The sequence below is a fragment of the Equus caballus genome, chromosome 28 (assembly GCF_041296265.1).
Source record: "Equus caballus isolate H_3958 breed thoroughbred chromosome 28, TB-T2T, whole genome shotgun sequence".
Lineage (NCBI taxonomy): Eukaryota > Metazoa > Chordata > Mammalia > Perissodactyla > Equidae > Equus > Equus caballus.
In genome coordinates, this window is record NC_091711.1 from 31,030,247 (window position 1) to 31,043,657 (window position 13,411).

The window sequence follows — 13,411 nt, forward strand, 5'->3', positions numbered from 1 at the left end:
TCTTATACATGGACCTCATTTGCTTGAATCGTTCTATAATTTTTGCAATGTCAAGAAATAGATTTAAGAGCAGAGCTAGGAGAAGCCTTGTCTCCCATCATTTTTATTACTATATTTCAGCAAATTTGCTGAAACTAGGGGTTCTCTAACCAAAGGAGCCACTTTTTGTGGCAAGCCTTCTCTTGGGTGAAAGTTTGTGTCCTTTAAGCAATCTTTTCGCATTGACGAAATCTTTTTGGATTTTGTTAAATTGAGGGGGGTGTGGAGGCTACTCTGTGCCCTTGGTCTGGCTCCATTCTAATGGAAACACCCCACGGTAGGGTCTGGAATAGCACTGCCTTCTGTAACACAGAGAAGGACATTTTTTTTCCCTACCTTGCCATGTAATTACTTTACCAGGTAGTTATAAGTGCCTGGCACATCACTTGCACACCCAAAGTGCTCAATAAATAGTGACAATTATTATTCTTGTTATTTTATTAGTCCCAAAGTTATGTATCTGCCATGACTGTAAACATCTAGCAATGCCATTTACTGTTAGAGAGCAAGCGTTTGAAAAGTCAGTGTGAACTTTGAAGACAAAGTGGACTTGGGGTGCAACTGGGAAGTTGGACTGGGAAAAGACACGCTGTGGTGAACACAGGAAGTAGAAAACTGTGGCTGTAGACACTCATTGTTGGTAACTGTGGAAAGAAAGGAAAGATTATCACGGTGGTTTCCCCCATTGTGCCCACAAAGACTGCTTGTTAAATCTTGTTTGAGAGAAGAACATTGCCAGAGAACCCATGGGAGTTTGCTCTTTTCAGTCTGACATTTCCTATAGAAATAATTATAAGTGCATTTTAATACCTGGAAAATATTTCAGGGCAGAAAGAGTGATGCTTGCATTGAGAAGGATAATAGGATAATAGATGGGAAATTTCTCTGAAAAAAATTAAGACATACTATGCAAATATATGATTATTGTCCTTCCTTGCACCTGTGTGCATGACTTTTTGGGAGGGCCTCCCAATCAAGACTTAGTTTTCTTGACTCTTTGGCCTTCCTGACCATTCCTGCAATTTACTAGAGGGTCAGAGGTCACAGAAATTCATGTGGTGCAGAAGGTAAAGTGAGGGAAGACTTTATTTCCTCATTAATGCATTTTACTTACATAAAGTGCGAACACGATGCATACAACTAAATCTTGGAAGGAGTCTTGGCAGAGTGATAAAAAGAAGTTTTCCTCACTCCCATTGAAGGTGACTTTCGGGTGCAACAGAGGAACCCACTCACCAGCTGGGGCCTCAGTGCCTCTCACCGAAAGCGGGAGCTGCTCAGCCCAGGCAGGCTCTAAGTTTCAAGTCCAGCATCAGCTTACATTTCCCTTCAGGCAGGGTAGCCTTGCAATTCATTGCCAAAGACTGTCCCTAGAGGGATGGTTAATGAGGTTTGAAGTTTTGTTTAACTTTTCTTTTCAAAATCCTTTTCCTTCCCTGAAGGTGAAAGTCAGGAGTTTCCAGATAAGCTTAGCTGGAGTGCATTCCACTTCACTGAAGCTTAAGAATGGTGAAAGAAATGTGGGTAGACGTGCAGGGAGGGAAGGGCCTTTTCAAGTATCCTCCTGTGCCAGGGTATAGGTTGGGAGGGAAGGTGACCTCACACAGATGCTGTGAATTCATCCTGCAGACCGTCCAGGTCCACCCCAAGTTGTGAAGATTGAAGATGTCTGGGGAGAGAATGTTGCTCTATCATGGACACCACCAAAGGATGATGGAAATGCTGCCATTACAGGGTACACGATCCAGAAGGCTGACAAGAAGAGCATGGTAAGGTCTGGCTTTCTCTGGTTCAGCAGCAGCAAAATCACATTTCATCTGAGGTAAAGGGGGAGGCATGAGGTCCTCTCTGGTGAGGCCTCCATGACGGCTGTGGAGAAGTGATGGGGCATAGAGAAAAAGGTAAGGCCTTTAGAACCACAGAGAGTTGAACTTGAATCCCACCATTGCTACTTATGACCACACGTACATGGGCAGTCACTTAACCTCTTTGATCTCCATTTTACTCATTTTTTTTTCTGCTTTTTCTTCCCTAATCCTCCCAATGCATAGTTATATATCTTAGTTGTGGGTCCTTCTAGTTGTGGCATGTGGGACGCTGCCTCAAGGTGGCCTGACGAGCAGTGCCACGTCCACACTCAGGATCCGAACCAGCGAAACCCTGGGCCGCCAAAGTGGAGCACAAGAACTTAACCACTCAGCCACAGGGCCGGCCCCTTCCTCATCTTTAAAATAGACATAAACGCTTACTTTGCTTGATTAGTATGAAGCTAAAACGATATAAAGCAGCTGGTGCAATGCTCAATGGAATTCAATAAATTCATTTGTTCAACAAATATTTACCCACTCTGAATTCTGACTCAGATTTACATCCATGCAAATCTTTCTCCTTGTAAAATAAATGTTGGATAGCATGGATGAACAGTACCAGTTGGAAAAGAAAGATTCTAAAGGGAACAGCATGTGCAAGGGTCCTGGAGAGAAAGGGCTCAGGGTGTTCAAGAAGAACCCAATTGGAGTATGAATTATTATTACCTGTTTTGTATAGATGAAGAAACTGAGGCTCAGAGAAGATAAATGACTTGCTGGATATAACCAGATTTTAAATCTAAAAGTCTGGGTCTTTCTGAGTCAGAATCCATCCATGATACCCTACTGCTGCCCAACCTGTAAGTGAGTGAATGAATGAAGCAATCTTTGGACACACAATGGCATGGAGTCATTTTTCATTCTCATCGGAAAAGTAAAACATCATACCAAATGGTGCTGACAGGAAGTCTTTAGGCATTTACACTAATAGATCTCTGTAAGAACTTAGCTTATGAAGTTATGTCAGGTTAATAGAAGAAGGAGAGAGGGTTGGAAAAGACAGTCTAAGTAATAGGAATGGATTTCAAACCTCTCCTTTCCATGAACTATTTCTAGCATGTCTTTTTTTTTTTTCCTGGGTGGATGTTATATGACAAAATAAGATTTGACATTTAAAGCAACATCTTTCAGCTAAACCTGGACAGCTTGAAAGCTAGATCAAGGGATGACTTTGCCAGAAAAGTATCTGAACATCTTGGATTTCCTTAGACATGAGGGATCTTCTTTGGAGCTTGGCCCAGATCCTGGCAGTGAATCGAGGGGTGCCGTGGTTCCTATAGAGAGCTCTTCAGGTGGCTCCCCCATTCTTCTACCCCTAGCATACTTGCCCAACATTTGTCCTCTTAGATATCCAGTCAAGACCAGGTGAGCCGGGACTTTCCTGCTGTTTCGTGTGACCGAGGTCTGCCTGAGGGTGATCCCCAATCCCTGTACCCTTGTGTTTCTGTCGCATTTCAGCAGGGGCAGACCTATAGAACAGAAGATGTTCACTCTGCCCAGTGTACATCCCAGGAGATAACCACGCCGTTGTCTCGTTGTAGCTACAGATGCTGTTCTTCACTTAAATTCCTGTGCCCATTCATACCTTCCGTAAACATTGTTTTCATCACATGTGCCAACACACTCATTTATTCACTCATTTACTATATGTTGAGCAGTGTTCTAGCTGCTGGATCAAAAAAAAAAAAAAGACAGCTCCTGTTCTTGCAAGGAGCACTCACAGCCTAGGCAAGAAGAAAGATGTAAAACCAAATGATAAAACAGTATAATTGATGGAATAAAGGTTTGCATAAAGTGCTTTGGGAATAAAGGGGGGAATAACTTCCTTTGTCTCATGTCTTAAAAATATCCAAAATACAGAGATAATGATGGCCCCTAAAAGTTGCAAGGAAAATCCTTTTTCTTTATGAACTTATTGCCAGAAAATGTATTTTCTCATACTGGTATGAGACATGGTGGTATGAAACATGTGGTGCATGCAGTTTTATACTGGTTGCAAGGTAAACTTTGAAACTATTATATTTCTTGGTATGATGAAGAAAAAAATTGAAAAAATTAATATAGCTTTAGCTTCTCATTCATCCATTTGTTCAAGTGTCCAATAAACAGTTATTTTGTGCAGTACCTACTCTGTGTCAGGCATTTTAATAAGCACTGGGGACACAAGGGTGAGGAAAAAAGTCCATTTTTACCATCATCGTGTGTCCATTCCAGTGGGGGCATAGGGAGTAAACAAATAAAATAGTGAGTATATAATATAATCTAACGTAGCAAGTGCTGTGAAGAAAACTCAACCAGGTTAAGGGACCAACGTGGTGGAGATGGAGCGGTTGGAGGGTGAACACTTAGGGAAGAGGTGATAACTGAGCAAAAACCTGAAGGAGCCTAAGTTAACCATATTAGGCAAATTTATTGGGCAATATTAATTTTTCTCTAGTGATTTAGTTTCATCTCTTCCTCAGAATAGATAAGCTAGCACTAAAATTTTATAATTATACTTTGATATACAAAAGATAGACATGTGGACAGAGGACAGACACTGCAGTTATGAAGAAAATATAAAGGTAGTAGTTGACTTCTAGGGTATATGACTCTGATGTGCAAATGAAGATTAAATTACATAATCAAGTGAAAATCAATTATAAAGTATTAAACAAATTATATTTACATTGTTGTTACTCTCAGTATAAAAATTAGTGCTATTTTTCTTTTAGTTAATGAAACATCCCTATTATTTATTCTAAACAACAAGTGGAATGGTTGTGTATTTCTAGGTGATTTTCCTCAAATTATTATTTTTTTCTTTCAGGAATGGTTCACTGTCATTGAGCATTATCACCGAACCAGTGCCACCATTTCTGAACTGGTTATAGGAAATGAATACTACTTCCGGGTCTTTGCTGAAAACATGTGCGGCCTCAGTGAGGATGCAACGATGACTAAAGAGAGTGCCGTGATTGCCAAGGATGGTGAGTTGACAGTGGACTGGACATTTGGAAACCTTGGTTTTCAATGACTAGACCGAGAAGACTAAGAGAAGAAATGTAATGAAAGGGGAAAAGAAAATGATAAACTCACATTTTTAAATTATGGTAAAAATATCCAAGTGAAATTTTAATTTTATGAGTAAAAGTTTTAAGAAAAATTATATTATTTATTGCATTTTTAAATGTAAGCTTTAATTCATTCCAACTTATGGGCAATAGGTCTATAAATGCCCAGAATAGGATAAAGTACACATTTACTTCTTGAACTTGGGTTACTTTTATTCTTGGACACCTTCCATGGAGCTACAGATGAGACCCACTCTGCAAAGGAAAGAGAAGCTGAATTCCATCCTTATTGTTTCATTTCCTCATTAACCACTGTCCTGCAAGCTCTTCCTCATTATTTTCACATTAGAGCACATTGCTGATCAAAATACTCAGACACCGAATTCTTCTCAAAATTTGTTCAGTTTCAGATGACCACTCTGGCTTTCTGCCCTATGTGTGATTGGCTGTACATTTGTACCCTTCAGAATGAATGCCATGTGGCCTTCGTTCATGTTTTCACGAGTTTCAGGGAAGTTTTAATCATGAGTAAAGTATGCCAAGAAAAGTGTATATTTTTAATGCTTGTATTTGTATATTTTTGTATATTTTTAATGCTCGTATTTAAGGTAAGATCTACAAGAATCCAGTGTATGAAGACTTTGATTTCACAGAGGCGCCCATGTTCACCCAGCCTTTGGTTAACACCTACGCTGTAGCTGGTTACAATGCCACCCTGAACTGCAGTGTGAGAGGAAATCCTAAGGTACCGTGTATTTGTATTTGTTTTTGTTTTTGTTTTTATCATATTAAGTTTAAGAATTAACCCCAAACTCCCTCTTTTACATTTGCCATGTTGTAATTGTAAGTAATAATATAAACTGAACTTCTGACTGCTATTTGTGTCTTTTTCTGGGCTAGAAAGGGAGTTCGGGGTGGTGGTGTTGGATAATTAAGTACACTATTTAAATGTAGTAACAAAAAATGCTTATATTTCTTTACTAAGAGATACTTTCTAAGGTCAAATCAAACCATTCATTTTTACAAGAACTAAGAGGTAAGGAGATGGAAATAATATTGTTTCACCTGAAAAATTAGGTGGTAATGTTGATTCATCAAGTTTTCTGAAATAGGTTAAAGCAAATAATGATGACGTTATAATGCAAGGCAGAATTTAAACTGTGCTGTAATAAGGGTACAGAGTACTGGGAAGGGATTGAAGAGATTTAGAAAAGTTTTAAGGTTTCATGTTGTTGGCATTTGAAAAGAACAACAGATTAATGAATGTTGCCCATAGAGATATCTATTCCTGGGTGGCACTGAGGGGAAGTGCCCTAGAATTTGGAAAAAATGCAAACAGTGGTATTTTCCCCGCATATACCGTGAACGGAAATAGGGAAGAAAAGACAGAAGCCAAAATGAGCATGGGAGGAAGATGCTGATTCATGTTTAGTTAGAAGTGATGCTGGTATATCCAGGTGGGGATGGCCAGTGGGTGGAGGAGAGGTTCACTGGAGCTTCGGAGAAAGTCCAGTGCTGTGACTTTCAGTTTAGGAGTCCCCAGGCACGAGGGTGCTACATTCCACCCCTCTGAGCCGAAGCTCTAGGAAGGAATGTCATTGAGGAAAGAAGGTAGTGAGCAAAAAGTCAAGGACAAAGGTATGACTCAGTGAATGCTCTCATTTGAAAGGTGGAAGGAGGAAGATGACAGTGTGAAAGAGACAGGGTCTAAGCAAAGCCAAATCATATAAGAGGTGTAAGAGAGAATGTGGACGGTGTGTATTTACAGAAGGAAGGAGAAGACAATATGAGAAAAGAGTGGAGGGTCAATGATGTCAAATGTAGTTCAGAGGTTAAGCAGAATGGAGTCACCTTCCTGGGCAATAGGGTCACTACTGATCTTGAATTTCCTGGTTGGAGTAGATCCATTGCCACCTAACGATAACATACACAGATGTCAAAGGAGAGATTAAATGGTGAGGAGATATAAGCAGCCCATAGTGAGTTAGAAAAGAATATCAGGAAAAGGAAGTGGAGAACATCAGACGGTTATGACATCTTATGGGGATTCTCTGAAAAAATGCCCAGTAATACGCACTCACTAGGATGAGTTAAGCTCATGGACCTGTGAATCAAATGTGAATGTAACTGAACCCGTTTGGGAAGATTACCCAGACCTGTCCTCTGAAGAACCTGGCTTGCTTCTTCAGAACTGCTCATTTGCTTTCTTCCCAAGTATTGAGTACAATTTAATTTGAAAGAAACAGTCCTTAAGTAAATGTGAGTTCTTCTTAGATGTACTTTCTTTCTAAGCCATGCTTTAAAATTCTGTCACTGGCTTTGATGATCTATTATTAGGATAAGTATAGATATGTTTTGACCTAATTTACTTCAACCTTAACTTCAGCCCAAAATAACCTGGATGAAAAACAAAGTTACTATTGTGGATGATCCAAGATACAGGATGTTCAGCAACCAAGGGGTCTGTACTCTGGAGATTCGCAAGCCCAGCCCCTATGATGGAGGCACTTACAGCTGCAAAGCAGTCAACGACCTCGGGACAGTGGAGATCGAATGTAAACTGGAGGTGAAAGGTATGACATCCAAGATCTCGTGCATAGACTAAAATGAAAGGAAATCATTTGATTATTGTCCTCACTGCAAAATGCAAATTGTTTACCCAAATGTTCTGGGGTGGAGGAGGAAGTGGGGAGAGAATTTGGGGCAGGGGAGAGAGGACATTTTTACATTTTGCATTCACCCTGATTTATTTGTTGAAGGCAACTTTATTATTTAAATAGACATTTTTATCTCTTGCAATTCTTGTTAACTAAAGGAATATTAGTTTCAGTGGAATGCTGGTTTGTGCACAGCATGGGAAGAATGAATAAAGTTAAGGGGGTATTGCTTTGGTGCTATAGTCCATCTATAAATAGACGCCTAGTGCAAAAACTTATCTAAAGAAACTGCAATTAAGGAATTTACACTACTTTTAATGAATTTACTATTTTGTGAAACTTGCAATATATATGTGGGTAAGCTTGCTAATTTCGTGTTTAATATTACACATATAGACTATAGCACACACATATTATAACCAGTTGCTTTTAAAATCTCACTAGAGAATTTCTATTTATAGGTATGCTTGTCATTTATACTAGTTTTTAGAAGTGTTGCAACTAATGTAAACTAAGAAAACATATAAGGATTTATGTAGTAAAAAAAAGGTCTCAACATAACTTGTCTTCTTAATACATTTTAATATTAATTGCATATAATTTTTATACTGAAGTTTTTCTTGACAATCAAAACCTACTTTGGGATACCATAAGAATTCCTACAGCTGTCAGAGTCACCATTATGAAATAATAGGTGACATGATCCTAACGTCTTTTCTCTTATCTTATTCTATTGTACTGCCATTCTGTGATAACTGAAGTCTTTATTTTTCCTACCTCTCTATAATGAGGAAATTATGATCTAAAAGTCAGAAAGATAAATTTGCAAATATCTGTTTTAGAAAAAAACATAGTAAGTGCTTAGGGTATTTATGTTAAAAAAAAAAAAGAGTTTTTTAGTCCTAAATTTAGAATAAAGTATAGTAAATTTCTTGAAAAAAATTTTTTCCTTTTATAAGTTTTGAAAAACGGTATTCTTTCTCTTATGATTTCTGTTCCTCCTCAGGTAATACAGTATAGTAGATTCATAATTGAGTGATAAGAAAAAGGTTTTTAATTTTTTTCCTTTCAAATATAAAAGCATATAATAGTCTTAGAAAATTTCAAACCTTACTATTGAGATAATGCTTATAAATTTAATGTTATTATTTTAGCTGTTTATTAGCTTTAAATGCAGGTTAAGGTCCAGTTGCAAGCATATCTGGTTTCTAAACCCCTAGCCTTATTAGTTCCAGGGTATTGTTGGTACCTACATTTCAACACCCAAAAAACAAACAAAAAAACCCAGTACCACTTCTGCATGCTTTGAAACTAATTGGATGTTGCTAATGATATAAAATGATGAATTCATAGATGGTGCAATATTTGGGATCCTCCATAAAAGCAAATAACGTTTTGCATATAGATATATTTTTTATAGTAACTGTATAGTAAATTGTATAGTAATTGCTTAATAATATAAATAATGTATTCTAGTACATAAGTTCATAAAAAGGTATCAATTGTGATATATTAGTAAAAGCTTTTGGTCCTGAAAGTAAAGCCAAGATTGTTTATCATCAGATTGTTATCTGATAATAGGTGACTTGAATCAAGTTAAGCTGTGAAAAAAATAAAGGTAAGAATGTCAACCGAGAATAAATAAATACCAGTACAAATATTCTAATTCTGCAGTGATATATCAAGGAGTAAATACCCCTGGACAACCAGTCTTCCTGGAGGGGCAGCAACAGGTTTTTTAAAGTTCATATCCCACCATATTTCTTCTTTCCGTTCCATTCCTCTTACATGAAATAGCACTTTGCATGTAAAGCTTGACTTTCTCATTTGCTTTTAATTGTATTTCTTAGCAGCTCATGGCATAAGTGTTTATGCCATGAATAAGGAAGGCCAAATTATTCAAGGATATTAAGTAACATAGGAACTAAGTTTCGTCAGAAAACTAAGTACCATACCACAGGTCCCCATAAATAAAGCCAGAAAACTTACATTTGAAAATGACCTCATTTTAGACATAAGATTATCGAAATTTGGGAATCAATGACATTTCTTTAATATTTTCATTTTCAAATGTAAAGAGATATGTTGTTCTTCCTTTAAGATAATTTCCAGTGTAGGCTCCTTAGAGCCATGTTGAAATTCAGAAAACTGAACATCTTTAAATTGCTAAGCTGTAGAAAAAGTATTCTGGGCATTTTGATAGGAGAGGACATAAGTAAAAATAGATCCAATATTGGGAAATTTTTATATTTAATATTTTCAGTGAAAAATTCACCAGTAGACTATCTATAATGCATCTATCTGCTGGACATTTTGATATTTTCGTGGGACCAAGATTATTTCATATATTCATGAACTTAAATGGAAAGAAAATCCTATGCCCCCTTACTAAGTGTATTAAGTGATAAATGAGTCCTATTGTATACATATGATTCACCCCTATTTGGAAGAGTGAATTAAGAAGTTCTTTGGGGCTGGGTTAATGAATGGATGTAAACTCTAATGGCGTACATCTATGCTTGAGTTTACAATATTTACTCTCTGAATTCCCAGAGATAATGTCAGCTTTCAAAAAAGGAAAGAATTAGGGCTCTTTCTTTAAAGTTTTATAGATTATACGTTCTAGCCTAAGTTTGTTTAAGCCTTGTGTTTATTTAAATCAGTCATATATAATTAGTTAAGAATACTATATTATAGAATACATTAGTCTAATATTTATATCTACTTGATAATTTTGCCTTTTAGAATTTCAACATATATATATGTATACTAATGCTTTGTCTATTGCCTATGTTTTTCTTTTGTTGAAAAACAAAATATATATATGTTGTAGGGTTTTTTTTTTAAGCTTATGGTTTGGAAGCTCTTATGTAAATATTCCCTGTACAATGAAATAGGCTTTGCCACCTGTTCAGGCAAAGTAGTTGTGCATATTAATAAATGTTTTACATATTAATGATCCTTTTGAAGTGACTGGATCCCTGCCCTTCATTCCATGCGCTTCTATTTTTCCTACATCCTTCACATGACTAAGGATTAATGAAATCACCTCATCATAATCGTGACCATAATTTCATCCAACAAATACTCAACTTTGGTTTTAGCACTTTATTAATGCTTACAACTTCTCTCTCTCTTTCTCTCTCTTTTCCTTAGTCGTAGCACAGTAAGGATTTTTGAATGTATATTATCATCTAAGGTAAGCTTTCATATGGTTTTGGCATATGAAGCTTATGACTGTCATAAGCCATACAAAGCCTGTGGAGTATGGCATGATTTTCATTATGTAATGCAATGAAAATAGACTATTTAAAATCTCTAACTTTGTAGTTTTAATTTGTATTTCAGTATCTTGAAATTAACAGCTAGTACTTACCACAATCTCCTGTTGACATGAAGCTAGTTGTTGAATGCAGTAGAGCATGAATTAAAGCATTTAATGTAGATGAAAATGAGTGATATTCAAGCATCCTGAGCTCTTTGCATCAAGGAATGGACATGTACATAAATGGCATCATTTCTACCAATATGTGACTTGAATTTTTTTTTAAAAAAAAGGAGAATGACTTTCCCAAATTTGCATTAAAGAAGTTTTAAGAATGTTCAAATGGCATGCTGTTTTTGTCTGGACGTGAATTTATTAGCAAGTAGTGAAACACTTCTCTAAACGACCATGAATTTTTATAGTTTCATGGGTTCTCTTGTGAAGGGTACTTTTACTTTTTAAATGTAGTTCAGAAACACGGAAGGTAAGTATGAGATATTTGTAGGTGTTTCTCTCACCTTCAGAATGTATTGGACAGGTTTTACTATTTTTAACAAAATATTTCCAATTTTTGACAATGTATAAATAGCCCAAGTTAAAGGAGTAGTCCTTTTTTCTTCTCCAGTGTGCCTGAATCGGAACTCTTTGTGCTTAATTGAACATTAACGAACTGGAAACAGTTCTTCCCGCTGATTCATAACATGATATGCGTTTATGCTGCCATTCACTCAGAACACTTGAATCATCTGTGGAGGAATCCCCAGACCTCTTAACGAGCAATAAATACTTTCCATCCAGCTAGGAATTTAAACTAAGTTTGACTAATAGTAGAGAACAAAAGATTGCTATGAGTCTGCGGGGGAACTTGCTTTTCCTTCAATATGCCACGTGCTTTAAATTCTAAATGTACTAAACCCAGGAGAAGATTTCCAAGTAGAGACTGAATGAATCTTTGTAAATAATGGGACTCAATTAGTCACATTTCTAGGCAGCTAGTCGAGAAGTATTATTTCAGCGATTTTTCACATAGATGTTTTTGACTTTGCCCTTTCCTTTTCGTCCTCTCTAGGTGGCCTTTCCTTCTGCAGGCTCCTCTTGCAAGGCGTGCCTCCTAACATAATTGATTCATATTTGCGAGACTTGCAATCAAGCAATCCTGAGGAATATTGAGGGCTTGGGCACTGCCTCTCCGCACTTCACTGCTTTGAAATCTGGTTGCAATGAGAAAGTATTTTCTGGTTTTCCACCAGGCACTCAAGTGTGGTCATTTTCTTTCCTCCTAATGTTGAAGAAAAAAAAAAACGGTTTGCACGGATTGCTTAATTAAAAATTGCAAACAAAATCTCATTTGAAGTCAGCATTTTGGTCTTCATTGTCTATGCTTGGGCACTGTACTTTACAAAAATGCAAACTATAGAATAAGCAAACCAATTGTTTTAGTTTAAAATAGTAGGCTGTAAATGCTTTTTTTCTTTCCAGAGTAAAACATATAGTACAACACACCACTTGAAAACACACCTTTCTCTTGATCTAATAGATTTTTCTAAGCATGGCAGAGTTGTTTATTTCACACAGCCCTGCTCAACACCAGTGGCTCTGTGCCCTTTTTCCCATTTGAATTCACTAAAAGACTTCTTAAAGTCTTTCAGACAAGTTTTCCCAACAGAAGAGAAAATGTATTCAATAAATGGCACAATAAATCTGAAGTGTTTATGATGAAATGACACAGTATTCGTTTATGTGTTTGGGATTGTGTGATGAGACAGAACAGAGGACAAAAACCTGGGAGTCAGTATGCTACCAAACTCAGGCCTGACCTCGACTGTGTGTCTGGCATGGCATCCTGGCCAAATCCACCAGCGCTCCTGCCAAAACAGCTGGTCATAGTGACAAAGAGCTGTTGCAGGCTCCAGAGCAGTTACAGATTTAGAGTTTGCTCATGGCATCCATCCAAACTGATGGAAACCTTCTTCAAAAACGTAGAAGCTGAGAAACCTTTGTACAAGCCCGTGATCTTTTCGGCAATGTCCTTCACTCTTCCTGATGTTATAGAGAAAGTTTCAGTGAAGGGAGTGGAGGAGAAGTGTGAGGAAGGGACCACACCATTAGTGTCTACTCCCTTGCCTCCCTCCTTTCTTTCTTTTTGGTCTTTTGTTGTAAGAGCTAAATACATTGTGACCTGTAGGTGGGCCCATAGCATTCTGGGACAACATTTTAAAATATCTGCTCTACTTCCTTTCCAGTTTAGAGCTGGGAAGTTGTGATGGTGGTCATGCCTCTGGATTGATCTGGGGCTCATAAAGGAAAGGAGAGGATGATCCAGGTAGTTGCAGTACATTTGGGAACAGCATGGGAAAATTCGAGTTCTTGTCCAAATTATGGTGGTTGCCCCTTTTTCTATTCTGATTGGTTGGTTATCTTGCCTTACTGGTTGTTAAGAATATTGGCTATCATCCCATGTTCTCAATAACTCTGAAAAAATAATGTGTGCAATCCCTATGTAAACATCCGTTTTAACCAGGAAATCTA

At 37.3% G+C, this 13,411-nt stretch overlaps 1 protein-coding gene across 17 annotated transcripts in view; it reads left to right on the plus strand.

Moving 5' to 3' along the window:
• The window catches only part of MYBPC1 (myosin binding protein C1), an 86,875-nt gene extending 74,272 nt beyond the window's left edge, over positions 1-12,603 (plus strand). For 6 of the 17 annotated variants that reach the window (XM_070254018.1, XM_070254022.1, XM_070254023.1 and 3 more), the window contains 5 exons: positions 1,669-1,808; positions 4,717-4,876; positions 5,569-5,705; positions 7,347-7,533; positions 11,952-12,603. In XM_070254018.1, coding sequence (XP_070110119.1) covers positions 1,669-1,808; positions 4,717-4,876; positions 5,569-5,705; positions 7,347-7,533; positions 11,952-12,052 — 725 coding nt within the window. In that variant the 3' untranslated portion in view covers positions 12,053-12,603. Of the gene's footprint in view, positions 1-1,668; positions 1,809-4,716; positions 4,877-5,568; positions 5,706-7,346; positions 7,534-9,291; positions 9,361-10,773; positions 10,817-11,951 lie in introns of all 17 variants that reach the window. The other 11 variants (XM_070254020.1, XM_005606546.4, XM_070254026.1 and 8 more) reach the window with 3 other exon arrangements.
• Positions 12,604-13,411: the final 808 nt, after the last annotated feature.